Genomic DNA, 27,018 nt, shown 5'->3' with positions numbered 1-27,018 from the left:
CTGCTGGAAACCGTGAATGAAGCATTGAGGGCAATCCCTACCATAACAATCACAGAAACCAATAAACTGATTTACACTTCAGCAGCAGTGATCCTTGAGATGCTTGGCTACAATAGCAACCATGGCAGAAAACAGTACCCACCAAGTAAGCAACGGTTCGAGGCCAAAATCAAGGCAACTCTGAAGGATGTGAGAAAGCTGACAGAAGCTCAAAGAGGTACAATGAGAAAGCAAGTACCTAAGAGATACAGCCAGATGCCCATACCTAAAGCACTGGAAACTGCCAAACAAAGGCTCCTAGCCTTGAGCAGCTGCTTAAAGAGGTACACAAGAGACAATGAAGCCAGACGGATAAACAGGCTGTTTGCAACTCAACCTGCGAAAGTGTACGCTCAGTGGCAGGGTCAAAACAGCCGAGCAGACCCACCAAGACTGGAAACTGAACAGTACTGGAAAAGTATATGGGAGAAAGAGACAGCATATAACAGTAATGCCCAGTGGCTGGTCTCTCTGAGAAAAGAACATAGCAGCCTCCCTGAACAGAATCCAGTAACCATCACAGTGGCAGACATCCAAGAAAGAGTCTTAGGTATGAAGAACTGGACAGCACCGGGCCCTGACATGATACATGCCTACTGGCTAAAGAAACCCCCCGCACTCCACGAGCGCCTGGCAGCATTAATGAACCAGCTGCTAAGAGATGGGACTCACCCCGAATGGCTAACGGAAGGGCGAACGATCCTGATCCAGAAGGATCCCTCAAAGGGTGCAGTCCCATCCAACTACCGGCCAATAACCTGTCTCTCCACAACATGGATGCTGATGTCAGGCATCATTGCAACCAAGATAAATAGGCACATGGATCAATTCATGAGTAACACACAGAAGGGCATTGGTAGAGACTCCAGAGGAGCCAAACACCAACTCTTGGTCGACAGAACAGTCGCTCAAGACTGCAAGTCATGACACACCAACCTGTGCACAGCCTGGATTGATTACAAGAAGGCCTATGACTCAATGCCACACATGGATCACTGAATGCTTGAAGCTTTACAACATCAACAGGACTATGAGAGCCTTCATAGGAAACTCAATGAAGCTGTGGAAAACCACCCTTGAAGCCAATGAGAAGCCCTTGCACAAGTGTCCATCAAATGTGGGATATACCAAGGTGATGCTCTGTCCCCACTGCTGTTCTGCAGAGGTCTGAACCCCCTCAGCCAAATAATCACCAAGACTGGCTATGGATACCGACTCAGAAATGGGACCAACATCAGTCACCTCTCCTACATGGATGACATCAAGCTTTATGCTAAGAGCGAGCGTGACATTGACTCCCTGATCCACACCACCAGGATCTAGATTACTGACATTGGGATGTCATTCGGGCTCGAGAAATGCAGTCGGATGGTGACAAAGAAAGGCAAGATAGTCCACACAGGAAGGGTCTCACTCCCAGAAGGAACAGTGGCAGACATTGAGGACAGTTACAGGTACCTTGGAATTCCACAGGCAAATGGCAACCTGGAGCAGGCAACAAGGAAAGCTGCAACAGCTAAATACCTCAAACGAGTAGGGCAAGTCCTGAGAAGCCAGCTCAATGGCAACAACAAGACCCGGGCAATAAACAGCTACGCACTGCCAGTTATCAGATACCCTGCAGGAATAATAAGATGGCCAAAGACAGAGATACAGACCACGGATGTTAAAACACAAAAGCTCCTCATCATGCATGGAGGGTGCCATCCCAAATCCAGCACCCTGAGACTGTATGCTAGCCGCAAGGAAGGAGGCCGAGGACTAGTGAGCGTAGAAGCCACTATCCAGGATGAAACATCCAAGATCCATGAATACATCAAGCTCAAGGCCCCAACTGACAGTGCGCTCAGTGAATGTCTCAGGCAGTGGAGAGCAGAGGATACAGTGCTGGAGGACAGATCCTCATGGGAGGACAAACCCCTGCATGGGATGTACCACCGGACCATAACTGAAGTGGCTGATATCAAAAAGTCCAACCAATGGCTAGAAAGGGCTGGCCTACAGGCCGGCACTGAAACACTCATCCTGAGCACCTGAGCCATGGAGGCTCAGATCTACCACACCAGACAAGACCCAAGGTGTAGATCTACCACACCAGACAAGACCCAAGGTGTAGATCTACCACACCAGACAAGACCCAAGGTGTAGATCTACCACACCAGACAAGACCCAAGGTGTAGATCTACCACACCAGACAAGACCCAAGGTGTAGATCTACCACACCAGACAAGACCCAAGATGTAGATCTACCACACCAGACAAGACCCGAGGTGTAGATCTACCACACCAGACAAGACCCAAGGTGTAGATCTACCACACCAGACAAGACCCAAGGTGTAGATCTACCACACCAGACAAGACCCAAGGTGTAGATCTACCACACCAGACAAGTTCCAAGGTGTAGATCTACCACACCAGACAAGACCCAAGGTGTAGATCTACCACACCAGACAAGACCCAAGGTGTAGATCTACCACACCAGACAAGACCCAAGGTGTAGATCTACCACACCAGACAAGACCCAAGATGTAGATCTACCACACCAGACAAGACCCAAGGTGTAGATCTACCACACCAGACAAGTTCCAAGGTGTAGATCTACCACACCAGACAAGACCCAAGGTGTAGATCTACCACACCAGACAAGACCCAAGGTGTAGATCTACCACACCAGACAAGACCCAAGGTGTAGATCTACCACACCAGACAAGACCCAAGATGTAGATCTACCACACCAGACAAGACCCGAGGTGTAGATCTACCACACCAGACAAGACCCAAGGTGTAGATCTACCACACCAGACAAGACCCAAGGTGTAGATCTACCACACCAGACAAGACACAAGGTGTAGGCTGTGCAAAGAGAACAACAGTGAAACAATCCAGCACATCACTGCAGGATGTAAGATGCTGGCAGGTAAAGCATACATGGAGCGCCACAATCAAGTGGCTGGAAAAATATACAGGAACATGTGTGCAGAATATGAACTGGAAACCCCAAGGTCAAAATGGGAAACACCTCTGAAGGTGGTAGAGAATGAGAGGGCAAAGATCCTGTGGGACTTCCAGAACCAGACTGATAGGATGGTAATGGAGAACCAACCAGACATTGTAGTGGTGGATAAAGAACAGAGGAAAGCCGTTGTGGTGGATGTAGCAGTGCCAAGCAGCAGTGGCGCAACCCCAGTGGCTAGGTGTCGGCCACCCCACTAGCCACTACAAACTGTGGTAGCATCAGTTATGCATTGCATCCCAAATGCACAGCCAGCAGGCGGCAAGTCACTCTGATCACCTAAACCGGCCCGCACCCCCTCCCCTCCCTGCAGCCTTTGAGTGCGCAGACATCTAAAAATGAGCCGCTGGATGCAGAACAGAATAAGACGGTGAGGCTGATCTTCCTTTGGGGTTCACTCCCTCGTTGGAACCCTCAGAGCCTCCGGGGCGGGTTAAACAGAAGAACCAGTCTCAGTTCTTTAAGAGAAACTTTCTTTATTACTTTTTCCTTAAGTCCAAAACGGCGACTGACCACGCGTGTATGTGCTCCACACCCTCACACGCGCTGACCCCCTCCCCCCTACATCGCGCGAGCACCGGTTTCAGCACGCACGCACACACACACACAATAACACATGCCAAAACACTACATTTCTTTTCACACCTGTTAAATATTTTTCTATATATGTCTTTTAAAAATCTCTTTACTGTACTTTAGATCAGTGTTTTTCAACCAGTGTGCCGCGTCAAGTGTGCCGTGGAAAATTGCCCTCATTAACTGATCTAAAAACATTTCCAATCTCCAGGATTTCAGCTCTGTGTTCATCCAAACAGGCCCTGATAAAACACTGAGGAGTTAGGAATATAAAAGATCGTAAAATACTTTTTCTTTGCGTTTATTTTATTTTATTAAAGACATTTTGATAAGAATGACCGTGCCGCGATTCAGCTGCAGCTCCGGCTGTATTTGGGAAAAGTCCCGCCCCTTTGACTGTCTCCACCAATCATTCTTGAAGGCTCAATCACATGTCATCAGTCTGACCAATCAGAAGTGGTTAAAGTCTTCACTTCCTTGTCCCGATTTAGCTCGTAAAGTCTCTCAGTTCTAACAAAAACACCAGCTAAAGCTCGTCTTTAGCGGTGTAGCTTTCCACAGAATCCGGTATCAGACCGTGGAACAAGAGAACAAAACCATGAAGCTCCGAAAACCGATCTCCGGCCGTTTTATGCACTACATCTCCCATGATGCATTGGGTTGTGAGAGTGACAGGGCACAAGGAGATCTGTCGTTAAACGTCTTGAAACCAACGAACACACTTCAAACTGTTTTTAAATCTTCTAACTTAACTTTTATTGCATCTTTTAGAAAAAAACAGCTGCAGTTTCCAGCTTTTTCTGCAACAATTATCTCAAAAATGCATGTGAGATTGTGGAGGGGCTGTAAATCAATACAGAGTTTCTCCTTCTTTTTAAAGTTTTGGATGCTGGTGTGCCGCGGGATTCTTTTTAAGGTTAAAGTGTGCCGTGGCTCAAAAATGGTTGAAAAACACTGCTTTAGATCACCTGATCTCTCAGCAAATACTTGGTGCAAATACGCCACATCATCAGCGGTGGTGGATGAGCGATTACTTTCTATTCATACGTAAAAAAGGATGTCCCTGTCACATGCGCCTCTCATGTCATGGCACTATTTAAGCACTGGTTGTTGTGTTACCGCAACATTTTGATGTGTTTTTGTTACCTAAAGTCAGTAGTTGATGCTTGAGTAAGTCATTTTTCAGAGAATTTACAGAAAGTTTACATATAGTCTTATTTTAGTTTATTTTAAGAAGGAAATTTATCAGCAGAAGGAGGAAGAGAGATGGTAGGGGAGCCACAGAGGTTTAGTGAGGAGGATGAGACAGAGCAGCATGAGTGAGGAAGAGAATGAGGAAGACAAATATGAGACGGCATCAGACGAGGGACAGTCAGCATCATTGGTCAGAGAAACAAGGCAGAACTCAGCTAAAGCGGTTCCACCTGTTCCTGGACCAACAGGTGTTAGGCGTTTTAAATGATCACCTGAAACAGACAGCAACAAGTCTAGGTGTGAAACTGGATAGCAATTTTACTTTTAATGCTCATATCAACTCAGTGGTGAAATCCAGTTTTTTTCACCTGAGACAACTGGCCAAGGTTAAACCTCTCCTCTCTCGCCATGACTTTGAGATTTTAATCCATGCTCTTATTTCAACATGTTTGGACTACTGTAATGCTCTCTATGTTGGGCTTTCCCAGAAATTACTTGCTCGTTTGCAGTTAGTCCAAAATGCTGCTGCCCGTCTTCTAACTGGTACACGGAAACAAGAACATATCACTCCCATTTTAGCATCTCTTCATTGGCTCCCAGTTCGCTTACGCATTGATTTTAAAATTCTCCTATTTGTTTTTAAATGTCTCCATGGACTCGCTCCAAAATATCTGTCTGACCTGATTCAGGTGTACACTCCCCCCCCCCCCCCCCCGCTCCCTTAGGTCGACCAATCAGACACAGCTGGTCGTCTCGAAGACCAGGAGAAAACTGAGAGGTGACCGAGCCTTCTCGGTCTTCGGACCAAAAATCTGGAAGGAATTGCCCCTGTACCTCAGACAGACAGACTCACTTAGTATTTTTAAATCTGCTCTTAAAACATATTTTTTCATTTTGGCTTTTAACTGAGTTGGAATCCGGACCGATTTTATGTGTTTTATGCTTTATATTTTCATGTGCTTTTATTAATTTTTGTGTTGTTCAGCACTTTGGTGAACCTTCTTCTGTTTAAAGTGCTTTATAAATAAAGTTGAGTTGAGTTGAGGTGAAGATATTGAAGATGTTGCCCTAACAATAAAACTGTTTCATGTTTATTAGCCTGAATGGAAATGTCTACAGATATCATGAATAATTACCATGGAAGGTACCATAATTTCCGGGTTATAGAGCGCACCTGATTACAAGCCGCACCCACCCAATTCCAACAAGCAAGTTTACTTCTTACATACATAACCGCACCCGTGTACAAGCCGCATGTTGTAACCAACACGATCAGCCTGACACTGAATATCCTGACTCCCAGTCTTGAGACAGATTTCGGTCTCACTGTGGGAGGAGTCGGGTCAAACAGCAGGCAGCTCACTTCTGTTCACAAGTTCCTCAGTTATGGTTTTTTTCTGTTGTTTTTTTTACTTATTGACAATTGAGGTATCATCCATAAAATTACAAACAGTAACCATATAATCAACATTACATCCCTCAGTTATGAGGAAATTTACACCCGTGATTCCCCACTGCGTATGAGTCTTAGGGGCTTAAGGCGGGGCTAAACCCCGGGTCGCCACACTGTTGTGCATGTTTAAGAATGAGCAAGGATCAGCAGTGGTAGGAGGGGAGAACGGGAGAGCAGCTCTCCTCTCCGAGTAACCCGAGGTAAAGGTAACACAGAACCCTGAAAGAGTTAAGGATCTTGGCTAAATCTGTTCTTATCACAGTGCTATGCAAAAAATATATTTAAATTTAGGCTTCAAAAGATTGTAACTTTTCACGCTAACTGTTCTTTAAAGACGAATGCAAAATGTGGCATTTGATAAAACACTGTCACCTTAAAAGATTCTGCAAAATCTTGGTAGGACACATCACAGTCATTGAAAAAACATAAAAGTGAATTTAATTCAGCATTGAGAACATTGTTTTTTTTAATCAGTGTTTGGCTTCAGCAGCAGGATTTAAACTGCCTCCAGGGTTAGACTAGCTCAGTGTTTTTTAACCAGTGTGCCGCGGCACACGAGATGGTCAGGTGTGCCGTGGGAAATTGCCCTCATAACTGATCTAAAAACATTTCCATCTCCAGGATATCAGGTTCATCCAAACAGGCCCTGATAAAACACTGAGTAGTTAGGAATATGAAAGATCATAAAATACTTTTTCTTTGTGTTTATTTAATTCTATAAAAGACATTTTGATAAGAATGACGGTACAGCGATTTAGCCGTAGCTTCAGCTGTTTTAGGAAAAGTCCCGCCCCTTTAACTGTCTCCACCAATCATTCTTGAAGGCTTAATCACATGTCATCAGTCTGACCAATCAGAAGTGGTTAAAGTCTTCACTTCCTTGTTCTGATTCTGCTCATAAAGTCTCTCAGTTCCAACAGAAATACCAGCTAAAGCTCGTCTTTAGCGGTGTAGCTTTCCACAGAATCCGGTGTCAGACCGTGGAACAAGAGAACAAAACCATGAAGATCAGAGAAGAGAGTCTGTCTGCCATCACTACATCTCCCAGGATGCACTGGGTTAAAGTAACTGTACGTGAGGTAGAGGTAAGATCTTAAGCCCGAGACAGAACCCGACCGGACCTGAAATTCGGGTCAGGCACTAAATGACAATTAATACGTCCAGGTCGGGTTGGGCCGGGCTTCTCTCTCCCTGACTTTTTTAATAAATATATTTTATGGCTGCAAAGAAGCTCCTTAGGCGGGCGGTTGTCAAACAGCTCTTTATTAATCCTGTATGTCAGAACGGTTACCGCACGAACCGAAAGGCACAGCCAGCTTTTTTCTTCCTCAGAGGGAGAATGTTCACCGAACGCAAACACACACACACACACACCGGTAGACCCCGCCCCCTCTATCCCACCAGTCACCAGCCCACCGTTGATTGACATACACTGTGGTCCAGCCACTGGCAGAAAAAGGGGGGGCGCCGGCCACCCGCAGCTCTGCGCACGTGTCGTGAATGTAATCTTCCCTCCACAAGCCTGCATCCATTTTGTTTAGGTATCCCTGATATGGAGCAGCAGGAAGTCAAGGATAAACTTCAGACAGGGGAACTGAAAAGGCAAACACGCACCGCGGCGGCTGCAGTATTTCTCCACATTAAGCGAGTGCGCATCAAGTCTCTCTTTCACTCTCTTTGCCTGGCCTCTTATTCTGTGTTCCAGCGTAATTTCATTCTGCAAATGCATTTATCATGATCATAAAAATATGTAGATTATTTTAACCTTAAATCCTGCGTGTTTTTCTGCCAAAAATACTATGGGATAAATTGAAATTTTGGGTTTGCTTCGGGCTCGGGCCTGCAAATCAAGTTAATTGGTCGGGTTCTGGCCGGGTTCGGCTTTAATGCCCGCGGGCCTGTGTCGGGTCGGGCTGGATTTTTTAGGCCCGATCTTACCTCTAACGTGAGGGGCTGTAGATCAATACAGACTATGAGTTTCTCCATTTTTACGTTTGGGATGCTGGTGTGCCGCGGGATTTTTGTCAAGGTTAAAGTGTGCCGTGGCTCAGAAAAGATTGAAAACACAGCACGAGCTCATCGCACTGCAGAGGCAGGGGGCTGCTGGGAAGTAAGCAGAGGTGGACGGACTGATTTTGTGGCTGCGGCTGGTTGTGCTGTTTGTGATACCTTGCAGGTCGAAGAGAGAGCTTGCATCTGTTGCTTTCTCTGAAGGTGCTTGGGTTATGGGTCTGAGGAAAGAACGGTAACCCTTCAGAATAGCAGCCATGAAGCGCAGGAAGGCTTCCCGAATCTCCAGCTCCAGCGTGTGAAGACTTTTCCCACAGCTCAGCTCCGGGGAATCGCTCATGCTCAGCTCCAGCAACCCATCAAGCTGACACTGACCTGGAGGCGGGGGGAAAAACCCACATTAATGCTACTGAAGCTGCAAATTCGTCTCATTTCACCACAACCACCAAAAGGGACTTCACGCCATCATTGATGCAAAAGGAGGCAACACGAGGTGTTAAGCAAACTTTTGAACATGGTCGTTTGGGAAGTTTTTGTTGTCATAAGGGTTTAATGGTGTGTGGACAGGCCCCGCCCCTTTTAGCCCAACATTTACACCTGACTGTTATAGTTATAAACTTACAGCAACTTCCTTTTGTGCCCTTACCCCCCCACCGTCGCTCTAACAGAACGGAAAAACTGATACAAATGTAATCAATATAAATAAAGTTTAGCCCAAGTTACAAAAGGGGTTTATACAAATATACACCTCAGAAGACCCGTGACCCGCTGTTCAGAACAGTCAAATCTGTCCAGCACAAGAGGCCTGCAGCTCTCATCTGTTTGCTCAAGAAGGAAAACAGAATTGTAGGACAGTAAATAGCTTCACCCAACCACCAACTAACTTCTTAGGTTCTTTTGTTGTCAGACACGGTCACAAACCTGACATACACACAACCGTGTCTGATAACAAAAGAACCTAAGAGGTCAGTTAATAATACAGACACCATGAAATTTACTGAACTTAACGGTTTTGGTGTTATTCAGATTGTCTGAAGAATGACCAAGAAATCATCATTTCTTCAAGAGGATGTAAACCTATGAGCACAACTGTAAGTGAAGATGTCCCATGATCAACATGACCTTTCAGAAGCCCCTCTGTTCCAGTGGCGTGTTAAGCCATCTGCTTTTCTCTGATGAAAACAATGAAACATGAAAGGATCTTTGCTAGTTAACAGCAGAGAAAAACATGGACGTTAAGATAAAACCTTTTCCCTGAAGGCTGTACACTAAGATCAGCAGAGGTGGGAAAGAAATCTCCCACATTGGTTGGTTTCATGAACCGAAGCTTTTGAGATCGTTTTGTCTGTCCGGCCCAGACAGAGCAGTGAGATTCAAACCCGAAACAGACAAGAGAGGCTTCAGGACTCACCGTCAAGCAGCTCCTGGTAGAGTCTGCTTAGAACATTCAGGAGGTTCTTACAGGGTTTCTTTGGCAGGATCTTCCATGTGAGGCCTCGCTTGTCTTCACAGCTGGAAAACAGGCGTGCAGTGTTCATCACTGAGACCCACACACACACACACACACACACACAAACTTTGTGTTCTCTGTCGTTCTTCTCGGTCGCTCTTGAGCTTGAGGGGGAGATGCTCACTGGAAGATGGTGTTTGTGTCCAGGTCCACGCAGCTCACATCGGGAGGAGGGTCATACAGGTCGAAGTAGCGCGAGTCCACCCCCACTATGAACGGACAGGGGGCACTCAACACATCAGCCAGGGCCAAGGGGCACAGGGGAATGTAAGGGCACTGCCAGTGGAACGGGAAAATCATCTTCAGAGAAGGAGAGAAGAAGACCAGAGTCACTCTTAAGGATCCTCTCGGGCCTCAGCAAGGGGGGGCGGTTCTGCTAGGTTTGTGGGTCAGACTCCGCCCATTTGAAGATCGTGAGTTTAGCCCAATGAGGAGTTTTCTTGTTTAAATGGAACAGATTTTTATGTTCTTTGGATCATAATATGAATTAAATGTGATCATTCACTCAGATACTAAAGCCCTCAACCTAGCGTGTTTATAGCAGCATCACATGCCGAGTCCCACCAAGCATGACCAGTCATGCGTGTCCAGGTCTTCAGGTAGACTCTTGGACTGTATAGAAGAACTGGACTGAGTGAGGCTCACTTCCAGCTCCAACCAAATGAGGTCAATTCAGTTGCCATTTTTTCACGATACAGATGCCAACATGTTGGAGGCAATAAGCAGTGATTGATCTGAGTCATTGTTTCTATGGCAACCACTCTCACCAATCAGGAGTGAGCATGTTGGAAGGCCACACCCCTACCACTTGAAAGCTGGCTACACAAAATCTGTCAATCAATTGTTTTGATTGTTGGACATGGGGGACAACAATCTCCACCTACTTTTACGGAGGCATCTGATTGGTCAGTTTATAACTTGAATAACTTGAACTACAGAAAAAGCATCATGAAAAAGAAAAGTTTATTGAGAAGATGTAGAAAGAAAATTTCTTCTGACCAATAGAAAGACTGACTAACAGCTGTTTATTTCTCCCTAGACGTCTATGGGATTCTGGCTTCTTGGAGCCACTTCCTGTTTGGAACGCCAGGCGGGGGGAGGAGTCACTCAGTCCCGTTCTCCTCTACAGTGCGGCAGTGCCATGTTGCTGCCTCATCAGGTTAAAGTGAAATCAAGCAAGAAACAGCGTACAAAGCACGCTGAGGGCGGAGCCAAAGTCCAGCTGACATCCTTTCTGCTGCTTTCAGTGAAATGTGGTGCAGTGGCTGTGTGGACGGCAGACGTACAGACACCAAGGCCTCTGTGGCGCTGGTCAGCACCGCCGGCCGTAACGAGTGAACCAGGATCTTGTGTTCGGTGACGGCGAACACCAGCAGGGTGACGGCGTTCTCGGGTCCCAGGTTCTGCAGCAGCGTGGAGAAGCGTCCTCCGCTGTGGGGAATAAAGAATCTCTCAGCTTTAACAGGAGGGCGAGTTTCTGTCTGATAACGCACTAACTCTAAAACAAAGGTTGAGCAGATCTAACAGTATAACAGCCAAAGGGATCACAAACGTCTGTAATCAGTTGTCCCAACAGATCAATTTAATCTACTGCTGTAAATCGAGAATCCAAATCTTCTAACTGAAGCTTGAATTGTGAGATGAATGTTGTTACGGCTGTGGCCGTATTTGATTTTGTTTTGTTTGTTTGTTTTTGTGTTTTGTGTAGTATTTCTGTATCAGAGTGGGACTTGTGTTTTTTGTGGATCTTTGTCTGTTTTTGTCTGATTATTTTCAGGTGTGGTGGAAAGGGTGTGGCCTCCCATTGGACCAGCTGGTGGAGGCAGCCTTTAAAGCCACCATTTGGACATCCAGTCAGGGGGAAGGGAGCCTTGCTGCAACAGTCTCCACTGCAGCTTGGCCCTCTTCTCCATTTTGTTATGTCTTCTCCACTTGTTTTAGTTTGTGTTGCACTTCGTAGTTCTTTGTAGTTTGGTCTGTGCCCACTCTGTTTAGTCCTTTGGTTTATGATTTTGTTTAAGTGAAGCTGTAGGGGTGAACCGCCATTTTGTTTAGTCCATGTTTTCTCCTGGTTTTGTTAGGTTAGGGAGGTTAGCGTTCTGTCTCTGATTTCCCTTTTCTTTCTTTGCAGGTATGATTACATGTTGCAGTTAGTTGGGGTTTTGTTTGTTGTTTTGGCCTGGGTTCACCCTGAAGCCTTTTAGCTTCACTTTTAGTTCTTGTTGGTTGTTTATTTGTAAATAAATTTGTCATATTTTATGGAGACATTCGTTTGGTGTTTTGTGTTGCAGTCAACTTGGTAGCCAAACCTTTACTTTTTTAAGTTATGCCCCCCCTAGCACCCCTAGACACACAAGGGGGTGTAACAAATGTCTACAAGGGGGGAGCTGCAGGCTGAGACTCTGAGCAGGGAGGGGCGGTTGGCAGGCTGCTCCTACCTGAGTGGTAATGGAGAGGAAGCAGGCTGGCTCAGCATCAGGCTGTCATGTGGAGAAAGCTGGGGGGAAAAAGCTGGAAAGTCAGATTCAACCAACCAAGAAAGAGACCTGCAGCAAATCAGTGATGTATTCATCAGAATGGAGGAGGTGCAGCACTGCAGCTTTTCCACACGGTTCCAGGCGAGCGGCTCCAGTGGGATTCAAAAGTCCTACCTGGACCAAGATGCGAGGCCTCTGGGACGAAGGAAAGGGAACTTTGTGCATGAAGTGGGAGATGTGCCTGTGGACAGAAGGGGATGTGAGGCCAAAAATAACCACAGAGGGTGGCAGAGCGGTGTGTCAGAGCGCCCCGCCCCCCTTTTATATTTGTAAATCTAAGCGGCAGCAAATGTAAAACATCGCTCCATCAGCAACATGTCGAGGAACAACCCCAGTAAATCTGGTGGAAATGCATTTAGCTTTAGAGTTTCATCTGTTTTGATTTGAACCTGTCTGTCAAAAGGGATCCTGTTCACCAGATGGTTTCACTTTGACCTTTGACCTCAGTCCTGACAGGACTGCATGAGGTTGAAGGTCAAAGTCTTGAGGTCAAACTGAAACCCTCACTCAGGGAAGCTCTCTTCAAAGTATGAGCAGAATCCAGGATGTGGACTTAGAGGACTCACTTCTCGATGGGCAGGGCATGAGGGCCGGAGATGGAGTATCGATACAGGAATGTGAGGAACTTCCGGAAGGCATCGAAGAAGGGCCAGTGGGACAGCAGGCAGATGCACTTGTTGGTGTGGACGGAGCAGCTAGAACCGGCAGGGTTCGTGTTGGAAAGCTGTTCTGCACTCAGAAGGCCCAGCCGGCAGAGCTGCTGGTTTGTCAGGCATTCCGGCGGATAGGGCTCATAGAACTGGATGGCAGCGCCGTAAACCTGAAACAAGAGACACGGAGCCCGACCTTCACCCAGGCTTCAAGGTGTAGTCCACAGAGACATGAAGAACTAGCTGGACTGCTGTGTTCCATTTAAACAGATTGGCACAAAAAGAGGCCCAGCTGGTTTATGAAATCCCATGTCACACCTGCAACAAAACGTACGTCGGAGAAACAGGACGCACCTTCATCACAAGAAAATGGAACATCAAAAAGAATGTGAAAAAGAAACAAAGGAGATACTAACAAGAGCCAGACGACAACAGGCAGTTCAAGCAAACATGAAATCAGCATAACGGACCACTGCAAGCAAGAAAACCACATCATGGACTGGGAAAAGGCCAAAGTCCTCTGAAGACAACAGACACCACAGATGGATCATGGAGGCGGTGGAGATAAGAAAGCGAGCCCACACCTCCATGAACCGGGATGAGGGGGCTTCCTGCTCTCCCACACCTGGAGCAACATCCTCCAGCAAAAAACAGACATCAGGGGGCGGAGTCACCTGTCAAGGTCTGACAGGTGACTCCGCCTCAGTCACAACCATCTGCTTTTAAAGACGTCACACACACCACCACCTGATGACGACCCTAATGAAGGTGGAAGGTGTTCCACCGAAACATGTCAGGTATGTGAAAAACACAAACCGTGTCTGAGAAAAAGGAATTTCAGAACTCAGGTCAATTCAATTCAATTTTATCTATAAAGCCCAAAATCACAACAGTCGTCTCAATGGGCTTCAATGAATTGCACTGCACCAAACAGAAGCGTGCAGTGGAAGATCATAAAAGTTCACATTTGATTGGAAATATCAACGGCCTTGCAAAAAAATCGAATTGAAAAAAAAATCTGAGTTGAGCATTAAGCCCTGCAGTGTGAACGTAGCCTATATGATAAATAATGATGAAGAATAGAGGACAGTTCTGGTACATGGCCTCTCCGTCCTGGGGGAGGAGCCCTCCTTCATGTGGACACCCCTGAGGTTTCTGCTTTTTCCTAGAATGCCAGTTTAGTTTAGTCTGATGGTTCAGTTAAGTATTATCCTATTGAATTCATGATCTTTATTATTTTATGTTTACTGTTCAATTACCGGTACGAATAAGCAAAAGCAGCTACAATAAAATCAAACAGGGTTTTGTTTTTCTTCATGTTTGTGTAGCGACCAGCATGTTTGAAATGTCTGCAGCAGAAAAAAGCGTCTGTCCAGCCGGAGGTTACACTTTAGTACGCTTAAGATTTATATCTGAACTATTGTTTTATTTTCATCAATAAATGTTTTTTCATCTTTTTTTCTTACTTTGGACAAAAGCACAGGAGTTCTTAAAAATAAGACCCATGGAAAATGAACATAAGAGTTAAAAATGTCGTTGTGATTTTGGGCTAAAATTGAATTGATGCTGAGAAGAAAACGAGGAAGACAGAACATTTAGAAGAAAAGCAACACGCACCAGAGGGGCAAAGAAGAAGAGGTTGGAGGTGGCTGTGGTTCCAGCGCAGAGCGTTTGCTCAAACAGTGTTTAGACAGCCCCCCCCCGTGGCACTTGATTTGGAGACATTTACACATCGTCCAATCAGAGCTGCTGCCGGCCGGCGGTCTGGCTGCCACCCCCCGTGGCGTTTGCCTGATTTCATAATGCCTGACTGACTGGCGGCCAGCATCTACATTCATGACCACCTTGTCTTCAAAAGATGGAGCAGCGACTCTAAAGGTTCCGCCTACCCATCGCGTGGTGGCAGTTGTATTTGAGGCCGTAGCATAAAGATCTTTTTTTAATTACTTTATTACCTATTTTCACTGAACAAATGGAGTTTTCCTGAGTTTTTAAAGGCGTCTAAAGACACAACCAATAATATTGAGGACTGAAAGCAGAGTCATTCTGATGTGTTCAGGAGCTGAAAGGAGAGTTTTGCTTTGGCTCTTGTTCAAATACTGAACAGGTGAGCCCACAAGCTTATGCTCTTATTTTGAAGGGAACTAAACAGCTTCTGCAGGCTGTGAAGATCTGCGTTCTTTCTGCTCTGCAAAAATAAAAGCATACGGTTCTGCAGACTGACCCATGTTTCTGTCTGACACCCAGGACTTTGGGGTTTGCTGTGCCCCAGTGTACCTGCCTGTCGCTGCACAGGTGTGACAGGCCCCGCCTCCCCGTGAGCTCCACCTGCTCCCAGGCTGCAGTCAGTCCCACAGACCACAGCAGGGAGGATGGACAGGCAGGCGTCTCACCTTCTCTCCAGACGCTCCGGTGAAGACAAAGGTGGAAAAAATGGGAAGCGAGTATTTGGTGTTTGCTGGCCAGCATTCAATGATGGCCCCCATGGGAAGGCAAAACAGAGGGACGGACTCTGGAAGAGGAAAAGACTCGTAGTCCTCCTCTGGATATCTGCTGAATAACCCTTCAACAAGAAAGAACAATCCATCAGAACCCTGCAGAGCCGCTGGAGGTTTCAAACAGAGTGAACTAAAACCCCCACGACCCCCTCAACATCTGTCTGTACCTCATTTCATTAAAAACCTCCTCTTATGGAGCTCATACCTCCAGCCCTGTCATCCTCTCTCTGCTGGGGGGAGGGGGTGCTGCCCTCTCCCCATGCTCAGTGATGGGCCTGCTGTCCTGCCTCCGTCTGGAAGTATGGAGGTATATGTGTGCCACCACATCGCAAATGTTGCAAATAAAAATATTAAATACTTGCTTTCAATTCAACCTTTCTTTGCTTCTATTTTTTTTGCTGGCAAATTAATTTCTTTGCCATAAATTTTTTTTTGCTTTCAAAAAATATTTTTGCGTTTGCAAGACAAAATTTTTCGCATGCGTTGTGTGTCATCTCACTTTTTTCCTATCTTTGATTTTGCTCACATAAGTTTCAGTTTAGGTGACAAAACGTTCATCAAACAGCTGCTGATTGGTCCAGATTCTAACCAATCAGGTGTCTCTGTCTCATATTGCCGGTGCTTGGAGGCAGACATGGACTTTGGGTCGGTTCTGTTCGTTTTCAACCATTCTGGCCCGTTTCTCTCAGAGTTAAACCCAGAAGGAGCAGCAAAGCAGCTAAAATCAAACAGAGTTTTGTATTTCTTCATGTCTGTGTAGAGACCAACATGTTTAAAATGTCTGCAGCAGAACAAACGTCAGAGCTCCGACTCCGTGAAAGTTACATTTTATTAAGATTTTTATCTGAACTATTGTTTTATTTTCATCAATAAATGTTTTTTCAATAAGACGCTGGGATAATTAACATAAGAGTTAAAAATGTTTCTTCTGATAAATACATTAATACTGCTTTGGTGAGCCGTAGTTCTTTTGCTTATTACTGCAGTTAATCTATTTATGTGTTTTAATCCTTTTTTGTTTTGTTTTAACAATCAAATCTTAAAGAAAATCAAACTTTTTAATAATATTTTGCTCTGCAGGACTCACAGATCATCACACAGACCTGTTGATTTAATGTCAGCAGAGAAACTTTACCGTTTATTTTACAGTTTCAGGAGATCCTCAGCCATAAATTCACAAATCTGACTAGATAAAAAATAATCAATACAAAAAAAGAAAGTATGAATTATTATTAAATTGATTTCTGCTCATTTAAAGCTCATATCCAGATCCCCCCTCCTGCCTTAACTTACCCCACAGAAGGGCTGCCCCCTCCACAGCTGAGCAGACGTTCTGCTCTTTCACCTCAAACCCACTTTACAAACTCCTACTATGCTTTTTCACAGATAAATCTTCACCACAGCTACTCTAATATTTTGAGTTTGGTTTAAACCTGGCTTTTTTGTCACGTTTATTTAAATATTTATATTATTATGTATTATAATGTGGTCATCATAGTGATTATGACCTTTCTTTAGCTGTTAAAGCTGTGGTAAACTGCAGAAACGACTCCGCCTTTCCCTGTCAAGCCAAAGCTCGATGTGTGAGCTCCACAGGTCCATTCCTGCGAGTTCCTCCATCTCTGAGATGAGGAGTCCAGGCCCAAGTTCAGATGGTGATATCTAGACTTCTCTCTAGAAAACAATCCTTACTCTTTTTTAGTTTGGCGTTTGTTTTGGGCTTTGTTTCTCACACACAGTTAGACATCTGCTCAATGTCAAACTCATAGGATGTTTCGGGGGCACAAACACATTTCTCACTTTAACATGAAACAGGACAACAGGCCTATCTTCTGACGTGACCGAAACGCACGTCTGAGCTGTAAAAAGTGCTGGTTTTCAGAGGTGAAGGGGTCTGATGGTGCATCTGGTTAAAAAGAGCAGAGCTGAGCTGAAAAAAACTGACTTCAAATTGGCTCCGTACTAACCAGGGGGGGGGGGGGGGGGGGGGTCTTATGACCTCAGGTTAGTCCATGTCCTCACTGATTCTACTGGTCTGAATTATTAGATCTCGTCTTCTGGACAGGCTTAATCACTCCCTAAATATTTACCACATAGCTGTTTTTAAACAGTGCTGCCTCCACTCATTAATTCATTAGGATACGTGTAAAACTGCAGTTACAGATATCGGTGGACCACTCATTATCTTCTCACTTTCAAGTCAAAAATTACAAGAGTAAAAACCTGAGACCCCTTTAAATGACGTTATGGCCCAGATCAGTGTTTGACTGCATCAAACCAAGAAAGGCTTACCTGCTTTATACACCACCGCGTTGGTTTTAGCCACAGACTTCTTGTAACACAGGAACACAGAGGAGCCCCACTGAAAACCAACAAAGCAGCCTGTTGAGCTCTATGACATTATGGATGGTTAACGACTAGAAAGGCATGAGCTGGTGACGCTGAAGGCAACGAAACAATCAACACGTCTCTCTAGGCAAGTTCCTAATGACGCAACTTTCTCACCCGTGTGTTGTAGAAGTATTCAGCATGACCGGTCCTCCGCTGTGACCCGTCACCCGCTGGACCCGTCACCCGCTGTGACCTGTCGCCCCTGTTTCCCGCTGTGACCCGTCACCCGCTGGACCCATCACCCGCTGTGATTCATAGACCCTTTGCCCGCTGTGACCCGTCGCCCACTGTGCCGGTTGCCCCCGTTTCCCGCTGTGACCCTACGCCCGCTGTGACCTATAGCCCCTGTCATCTGCTTTGACGAGTCAACCGCTGTGACCTGTTGCCCCCCGTCGCCCACTGTGACCCATCCCACGCTGTGACCTGTTGCCCCCGTCACCCGCTTTGACCCGTCACCCGCTGTGACCTGTCGCCCCTTTTTTCTATGGAGTTAATTCAGTCTCAATAATCAGAAATGCACACAACCGGTTTTACAAATACACACGCTCCGATTCACAAATGTCATTTTATGCAAACGTGAAAAATAAATTCGGAAATACACACCCTGTGTTTCACAAACACACACATTGTGTTTCACAAATGCACACTGAATGTTTTACAAATGCACAATAAGTGTTTCTCACAAATGTGCACACTGTTTTTCACAAAAACATTTTAGAAATTCACAATAAATGTATCAGAAATACACAGTAAGTGCTTCACAAACATGATTTTTAGTTACACATGTGATGTGAACTCACAGATCATTCGAACTGCAGACTGTGCATTCAAAATCCCGTTCTCGTTTGTGAATCTCCCCGTGTGTGTGAGAGATTTTTCTACGGTGAATATTGAGACTCATCTGACGGAGCAGGTCAACTAATGTCACCATTGGCTAGTGAATCTGTCAATCAAACTCATCTGTAAAGCAGGCGGGTTCGCTTTTAGCCAATCGAATGGCCCCTTACACTTTCTCTACGCTTTCTGCGGGTGGCAAAAGCCCCGCCCTTTTTTGATTCTGGACCAGTCGGTCGTTAGCGTGTTAGCTTTAGCATGGCTTGTCGGTTTATTTGCCTTCGGTTGTCAAAATTTACTGGCTTGCGCAACTTTTCAGTGGACCTGGAAGCAAGGCAACAGTGGTTGAATGCAGTTGACATAGAATCCATCGAACTCTGTACTGGTCATGAGATTTACAATGAACGTTTCACTCGGGATCGTTTGTACGTTATTCTCTTAGCTTTCATGCTAGCGTCATTTCAACACTCAGACACGGTTTTGATCATATGAAGTTCATTAGGTGGAGGAGAAAAATCTTCAACTTCCACAGAAGGTTTTGTGGAGAAACTGGCATCACTTTGCTCCGTACCACGCAGTGGGACTACATTACCTCAGGTTCATCTCACTGTCAATCACAGATACCCAATATACACCTCCCCTGCTCAGCCCGAAGTCACTTTGCTGGACCTTAATTTTTTAATAACTCAAATGTCATTGATTTTATATTGTAACCATATACATATATACATATACACCTCTTGGCCAGGTCACCCTTGCAAAAAAGATCCTCATCTCTCTGGGTTTTATAGCTGGTTAAATACTACACAACAAAAGATGGTCATAGAACAACAAAGTGCAAACATTCACCCTTTATTGCAGAGTAAAATTCAGAGAAAACATGGACAGATTAAAACATCAAAATTTAAGCAAATGTGGGATCTCTACTGATTTGAATTTTATTTAAACTGGAACTAATTTTCATAACTTCCTTACATACAATGAAGTCCCTTGAACAATACAGCAGTATTGATTTGAACTTTGTCTTGCTCCCCTCAGTCTCTCTTCTTCTGTATGTAATTATGTCGCCTAAATTAAGTTCTAAACACACTGGACAGTAAAGATGTAGGTCCACTCCCAAACGGTCTGAATTACACAATGGGTTGATGTCGTCTTGCAGTTCCAACATTTGTGGACCCAAAAGAGGACTGTCCCATACCAGGACATTGATCCCAGGATGAGGTTCAGCCATGGATCCACTCTCCTCCCATTCAATCTCTGGAACCAGCATACCCTGACAAAAAAAAAAAAAAAAGATACTGTTTATGAACAGCACTGTTTTTTTGTGTTTTAGATTATGTAGGAACAGAGACCCACTAATAATGACTTATATTGTTGCTGGCAGGCAGACCTCATATCTCCATAACTGATTATAATTTGCAAATAAGTGACTCTTAAAGTAGTGACATTAGTACATCTGATGGCTCATAATGCCATGCATTGTGATGGATTTTGAACTTGCAGATGTGCTCTTCTTCCCACTTGATTAAAAAAAAAAACAATTTAGGAAAATTGTTTGCACCACAAAACAATAATACTTTTCATTCATTTTCGATGAAAATTCACTGTAGTCATTATGATTTCATGATACTGTTCTTGATACTTTCCACTTTAGTCGAACTGCACACAAATCAGTTGTCCAGTACAGTGAGATTAAATAAAGCATTTACCCGGGGATCAGAAACAGGGTTCTGGGTCAAGCCCAACTGCCACAGCTGATTTGGTGTCATGCTTTGCTCCGTCCTGATTGGATGGCTGTCCCACGCGTCACTAAAGACATCCAAACTGGCCTGAATGCGTGGTAGGAAAATATAGTGGCAGCAGAATACGTGACGTTACTGATTGAGCAAGTCTTGGCCCTCAGGAGAGAGCAGGATGTTGTAATATAAACCAGTAACAGTCATGAAGACATCACACCAGATGGGCTCAATCCTGTATTTGGAAAAAAGCAAAAAGAAATATTATATTGTCAGATTTATTTTTAATACATCATTCACTTTTATGTACATATTAAAGCATCTAAAACTAGGTTCAACTCACCGTTGATTGTGTGTACACTTTTGCTGCAATGAAGCCGTTTGTGTCAGTTGTACGTACTGTGAGCATTTACTCAGCTATGCCCACATTTTGTCCTCCGTGATCTCCTCTCACCCTGACAATAACATGAAAATCATGTCTCAAACACATAATTACAAATGCATTGCCAATACGGTACACATCAGTTTAAAATGTAACGTTCTTATGTATGTTGCCAATAAGTAGAATTTCTAGGTTAGATAAATTGCAGGAGTGGGTTACATGTATCACTGGGGAAAAAAATTGAGGCGAGAGACTGAGGGGGGGGGTAAAATGTTATCCATGAGGGGAAAGAGTTTTAGAGTTGGCTTTGTTTTCAGAGGAGTCTAAAAAAAGTTATTTTATTTTTGTACAAATAACCAAGTACTTATCCTGCCTGATATGTGAATAAAATATTTCTTTATGAATAACATGAATACCTCAGAGGAAAGCCATAAACGTTCACAGCGTCACTGAAGAAGGCCAAGTCTGCACAGTTGTTGTCTGCCATCTTCAGGTACAAGATCTATGGAATACAAGTACAAATACTTTCAACTGACAGATATTTACAGGGGCAAAAATACTAAATTCACAATTGACAGGTAAAACAGTAATACAATAGGATGATAAAATATGAAATAGAATAGAATAGAAAGGTATTTAATGATCCCACATAAAAACACACACGCATTACAAATAGAAATATCACAAATTAAAAAGATTGATAAAAAAGGTAAATAATTGAAAAATCAATGGGTAAAATTAAAAGAAATTACTTGTAAGATGTCCTGCCAGAGAGTTGTATTGCCTGATGGCACGAGGAACAAACGATTGCTTTAGTCTTTCTGTGGAGCAGCACTGGGACAGCAGACTGTTGCTGAATGTCCAGGCCTTCCACATCAACAGGTTGCCTCTCCAAGGTGCTTGACAGTCGATGATGTAGCCTTTGAAGGATGTCACGCTTCAGTAATTCCTAGAGAATAAATAAAAACACGACAAACATGGATTAGATCATTTAGCTGTCTGATCTTAAATTACATAATTTTCAAATATTTGAAAGGGGAATTTTTTTAAAACACTTTTGCTATGATAACTTGAGCTTGTAGTAAAGAACAGCTTTAAAAAAAATCAGAGACAAGACTGATCACAGGAAGCCTGTGTGTAATACTTACAGTAACTTCTACTCAAATCACTGTTGACAGCAGATTTCTCCCATCCGCCCTTTCTGTGACTACTTATCGACTACAAAACAGCCTAAAAACATAATGTTTGGGATTCTTGTCATTACGTCATTGGAAGTAAAGATACGGGGAATTTAGTGGCTGTCACTCTGATCTGACACAATCTCACAGGGCTGGTCAGCACAATACGGGTTCTAACTTTAGAAACTTAAAGGCTTCTTTCATTCAACAGTGGATTCACGTCTTTTATATTTAAAAATGCCGTTTTCATGATGAATTTCATATGAATTAACTTTGTTGCACATATCCACCCCATCTTAAAGTCTGGGTTGTGAAAAGACTGTGTCTAACTTTAACCCGGATCGCGTTTACATAAAGGCAGCACACGGAACAGCTAACTAGCTAGCTAGTTAGCATAGCATCAGTGTTTAAACAAATCCCCGTCTCCAACAATACTTTTTATTAAACTTTCTTTGCTGCTGTAAATCCGGCATGTTTTCCCCTTAGTTCTATCTGAATCATGTTAGAACATACAGATTGGCTATTTGCTAGCTTGAACCGACACCGGCTTGAACTCACAGGCAGACACAATTTGAGTCGAAAGCCGGCTAGTTTCGAGGCCCCTGGTTGGTTGTAGTTACTCGTGTTGTGTGAAGAGCTGGTATGCCAAGTTTAAAACTTGACAAAACCATCATAAGTCCTCCCCCGCTTTCATAAAAAATATGACCGCACAGGCTAAGCTAAGCAAAGCTAAGCTAATTTGCGGTGGGGGTACTCTGCAAACGACTCGGCTGACGTGTTCATAAAGCATTCACACATGTCACTTGGCTAAGGAGACCACTTCAACTTAGTATTCAATAACATTACAGGACGTACAACGAGGGAATGATCAAATAAGTGCATTACTTACGGGCTGAGACTGATCCCGTTCAGAAGACCTCTCCGCCATGTTTGCCGCCCGCGTCCTCCCAACTGCTGTGCTGAACAGCTCCCTCCCTCGTCAGTTGAGAGTGAAGAGTGTAAGGGGCCATTCGATTGGCTAAAAGCGAACCCGCCTGCTTTGCCGATGAGTTTGATTGACAGATTCACTAGCCAATGGTGACATTAGTTGACCTGCTCCGTCAGATGAGTCTCAATATTCACCGTAGAAAAATCTCTCACACACACGGGGAGATTCACAAACGAGAACGGGATTTTGAATGCACATTCTGCAATTCGAATGATCTGTGAGTTCACATCACATGTGTACCTAAAAATCATGTTTGTGAAGCACTTACTGTGTATTTCTGATACATTTATTGTGAATTTCTAAAATGTTTTTGTGAAAAACAGTGTGCACATTTGTGAGAAACACTTATTGTGCATTTGTAAAACATTCAGTGTGCATGTGTGAAACACAATGTGTGTGTTTGTGAAACACAGGGTGTGTATTTCCGAATTTATTTAGCACGTTTGCATAAAATGACATTTGTGACTCGGAGTGTGTGCAATTCTGAATTATGAGACTGTTCTGACCTCATAGTTTCCCGCTGTGACCCGTCACCCGCTGTGATTCATAAACCCTTTGCCCGCTGTGACCCGTCGCCCGCTGTGACCTGTCGCCCACTGTGACCTGTCGCCCACTGTGACCTGTTGCCCCCGTTTCCCCCTGTGACCCTTCGCCCACTGTGATCCATCGCCTGCTGTGACCTGTTGCCCCCATCTCCCGCTTTGGCCAGTCACCCGCTTTGACCCGTCGCCGCTGTGACCTGTTGCCCCCCGTCGCCCACTGTGACCCATCGTACGCTGTGACCTGTTGCCCCAGTCACCTGCTTTGACCCGTCACCCGCTTTGACCCGTCACCCGCTTTGACCTGTTGCCCCCGTCACCCGCTGTTACCCGTCGCCCACTGTGACCTGTTGCCCCCCGTCACCCACTGTGACCCATCGCCGGTGTGAACTGTTGCCCCATCACCCGCTTTGACCCGTCGCCCGCTGTGACCTGTTGCCCCCGTCACCCGCTGTTACCCGTCGCCCGCGGTGACCTGTTGCCCCCGTCACCCGCTGTGACCCGTCGCCCGCTGTGACCTGTTGCCCCCGTCACCCGCTGTTACCCATCGCCCGCTGTGAACTTTTGCCCCGTCACCCGCTTTGACCCGTCGCCCGCTTTGACCCGTCACCGGCTGTGAACTGTTGCCCCCGTCACCCGCTGTTACCCATCGCCCGCTGTGACCTGTTGCCCCCGTCACCCGCTGTTACCCGTCGCCCGCGGTGACCTGTTGCCCCCGTCACCCGCTGTGACCCGTCGCCCGCTGTGACCTGTTGCCCCCGTCACCCGCTGTTACCCATCGCCCGCTGTGAACTTTTGCCTCGTCACCCGCTTTGACCCGTCGCCCGCTTTGACCCGTCACCGGCTGTGAACTGTTGCCCCCGTCACCCGCTGTTACCCATCGCCCGCTGTGAACTGTTGCCGTCACCCGCTTAGACCCGTCGCCCGCTTTGACCCGTCACCCGCTGTTACCCATCGCCCGCTGTGAACTGTTGCCCCCGTCACTCGCTGTTACCCATCGCCCGCTGTGAACTGTTGCCCCGTCACCCGCTGGACCCATCACCCGCTGTGATTCATAGACCCTTTGCCCGCTGTGACCCGTCGCCCACTGTGCCGGTTGCCCCCGTTTCCCGCTGTGACCCTACGCCCGCTGTGACCTATAGCCCCTGTCACCTGCTTTGACGAGTCAACCGCTGTGACCTGTTGCCCACCGTCGCCCACTGTGACCCATCGCACGCTGTGACCTGTTGCCCCCGTAACCCGCTTTGACCCGTCACCCGCTGTGACCTGTCGCCCCCGTTTCCCCCTGTGACCCTTCGCCCACTGTGACCCGTCGCCCGCTGTGACCCGTCGCCCGCTGTGACCCGTCGCCCGCTGTGACCCGTCGCCCCCGTCACCCGCTGTTACCCGTCGCCGCTGTGACCTGTTGCCCCCCGTCGCCCACTGTGACCCATCGTACGCTGTGACCTGTTGCCCCAGTCACCTGCTTTGACCCGTCACCCGCTTTGACCCGTCACCCGCTTTGACCTGTTGCCCCCGTCACCCGCTGTTACCCGTCGCCCACTGTGACCTGTTGCCCCCCGTCACCCACTGTGACCCATCGCCGGTGTGAACTGTTGCCCCATCACCCGCTTTGACCCGTCGCCCGCTGTGACCTGTTGCCCCCGTCACCCGCTGTTACCCGTCGCCCGCGGTGACCTGTTGCCCCCGTCACCCGCTGTGACCCGTCGCCCGCTGTGACCTGTTGCCCCCGTCACCCGCTGTTACCCATCGCCCGCTGTGAACTTTTGCCCCGTCACCCGCTTTGACCCGTCGCCCGCTTTGACCCGTCACCGGCTGTGAACTGTTGCCCCCGTCACCCGCTGTTACCCATCGCCCGCTGTGACCTGTTGCCCCCGTCACCCGCTGTTACCCGTCGCCCGCGGTGACCTGTTGCCCCCGTCACCCGCTGTGACCCGTCGCCCGCTGTGACCTGTTGCCCCCGTCACCCGCTGTTACCCATCGCCCGCTGTGAACTTTTGCCTCGTCACCCGCTTTGACCCGTCGCCCGCTTTGACCCGTCACCGGCTGTGAACTGTTGCCCCCGTCACCCGCTGTTACCCATCGCCCGCTGTGAACTGTTGCCGTCACCCGCTTAGACCCGTCGCCCGCTTTGACCCGTCACCCGCTGTTACCCATCGCCCGCTGTGAACTGTTGCCCCCGTCACTCGCTGTTACCCATCGCCCGCTGTGAACTGTTGCCCCGTCACCCGCTGGACCCATCACCCGCTGTGATTCATAGACCCTTTGCCCGCTGTGACCCGTCGCCCACTGTGCCGGTTGCCCCCGTTTCCCGCTGTGACCCTACGCCCGCTGTGACCTATAGCCCCTGTCACCTGCTTTGACGAGTCAACCGCTGTGACCTGTTGACCATTCCTGGTTTTGAAAAAGGTGTTTAAGATGTTGAAGGCGGAGCTGTAAGGTGGGAGGTTTGATAAGCCTCTGAGAATCCAAAACGCTCTTCACTTAATGCATTTCTGGATCAATGACCGAGTCCCGGCATGCTGCGGGCCTCCTCACCATGCTGCTGTTCAGGTTCTTCTCCACCTTGCAGAAGGTGTGTGGAGGCGTCTCCCCTTTGCTGGGGATGATGATGCAGATGTCTGTGACGGCCAGGGCAGCGTGGGGCTGGCTATCAGGAGCCCGGCGGTAGGTGATGTAAATGCGTTGGGATGAATTCCCGCTGATGTTGGCCGAGCGTCCGAAGGGCGTGGTCTGTATGAGGTGGCAGCCCTGCTTCAGCCGCTCCTTCCACTGAAACAGCACCCTGTGGCGGGAGGGGGGCAAAGACATCCATCACCGTCCTTACAGAGAACTCAGTGAAACGTGCAGCAGCGTCAGCTGTGAAGGTCGAAAGGGACTTTCAGCTCCTCCCTTTATGCCTTCACAGGTTTTATTTTTTATGGCACATTTTGTCACTGGTGTCGTTTATCACACATTTTCACAGTCGAGCATCTGTGGGTTACAGACGGTGCAGTTCCTCCATCAGTCTAAAAACTGGATTCTGCTGAATAACAAATGCTTTCTGAAGCTGTGAAGAAAAGAGCATTTTGAATTTGACATTAGGTGCAGCACCTGGAGCCAAAGCCCTTCAGGGAATAATCACTGCGGTTGTTTTTTTAGAAGTCATCATTCGATTCTCTGTGGCACAGACACCCCAACAGAGATGAAGCTACTTCTACAGAAATGCCTTGTTACGCGTGGGCTAACGATCAGGATCACTGAGGAGTGACTTTCCATCAACTCAATAGTTATTTATTGGAAGGACACTGGACAGATCTGCAACAGCAGGGATGTCAGAATCCAGGCCTCGAGGGCCGGTGTTCAACAGGTTTTCCGACCAAGCTGCCATTGAAGCCCCTCATTGGCTAGACACACCTGATCCAGGTAATCATCAGCAGATAAGGCAGGATTTCTGGAAAACCAGCAGGAGGCCGGCCCTCCAGGCCTGGATTTGGGCACCGCTGATCTA

General features: G+C 46.5%; 1 protein-coding gene across 9 annotated transcripts in view; it reads right to left on the bottom strand.

Moving 5' to 3' along the window:
• The window catches only part of LOC101168670 (C-myc promoter-binding protein), a 98,388-nt gene that overhangs the window by 55,412 nt on the left and 15,958 nt on the right, over positions 1–27,018 (bottom strand). For 7 of the 9 annotated variants that reach the window (XM_078944118.1, XM_078944115.1, XM_078944116.1 and 4 more), the window contains exons 3-12: positions 26,067–26,313; positions 17,773–17,842; positions 15,376–15,545; positions 12,899–13,152; positions 12,447–12,513; positions 12,234–12,292; positions 11,082–11,226; positions 9,920–10,095; positions 9,697–9,797; positions 8,445–8,660 (exon numbers count right to left, since the gene is read on the bottom strand). In XM_078944118.1, the coding sequence (XP_078800244.1) occupies positions 8,445–8,660; positions 9,697–9,797; positions 9,920–10,095; positions 11,082–11,226; positions 12,234–12,292; positions 12,447–12,513; positions 12,899–13,152; positions 15,376–15,545; positions 17,773–17,842; positions 26,067–26,313 (1,505 nt within the window). Of the gene's footprint in view, positions 1–8,444; positions 8,661–9,696; positions 9,798–9,919; positions 10,096–11,081; positions 11,227–12,233; positions 12,293–12,446; positions 12,514–12,898; positions 13,153–15,375; positions 15,546–17,772; positions 17,843–17,985; positions 18,224–26,066; positions 26,314–27,018 lie in introns of those variants that run through there. The other 2 variants (XM_078944119.1, XM_078944117.1) reach the window with 2 other exon arrangements.

Source organism: Oryzias latipes, chromosome 3 (assembly GCF_053564925.1).
Source record: "Oryzias latipes strain Hd-rR chromosome 3, Olatipes_Hd-rR_3.1".
Classification (NCBI taxonomy): Eukaryota; Metazoa; Chordata; class Actinopteri; order Beloniformes; family Adrianichthyidae; genus Oryzias; species Oryzias latipes.
This window is presented reverse-complemented; position numbering and strand designations above follow the sequence as displayed.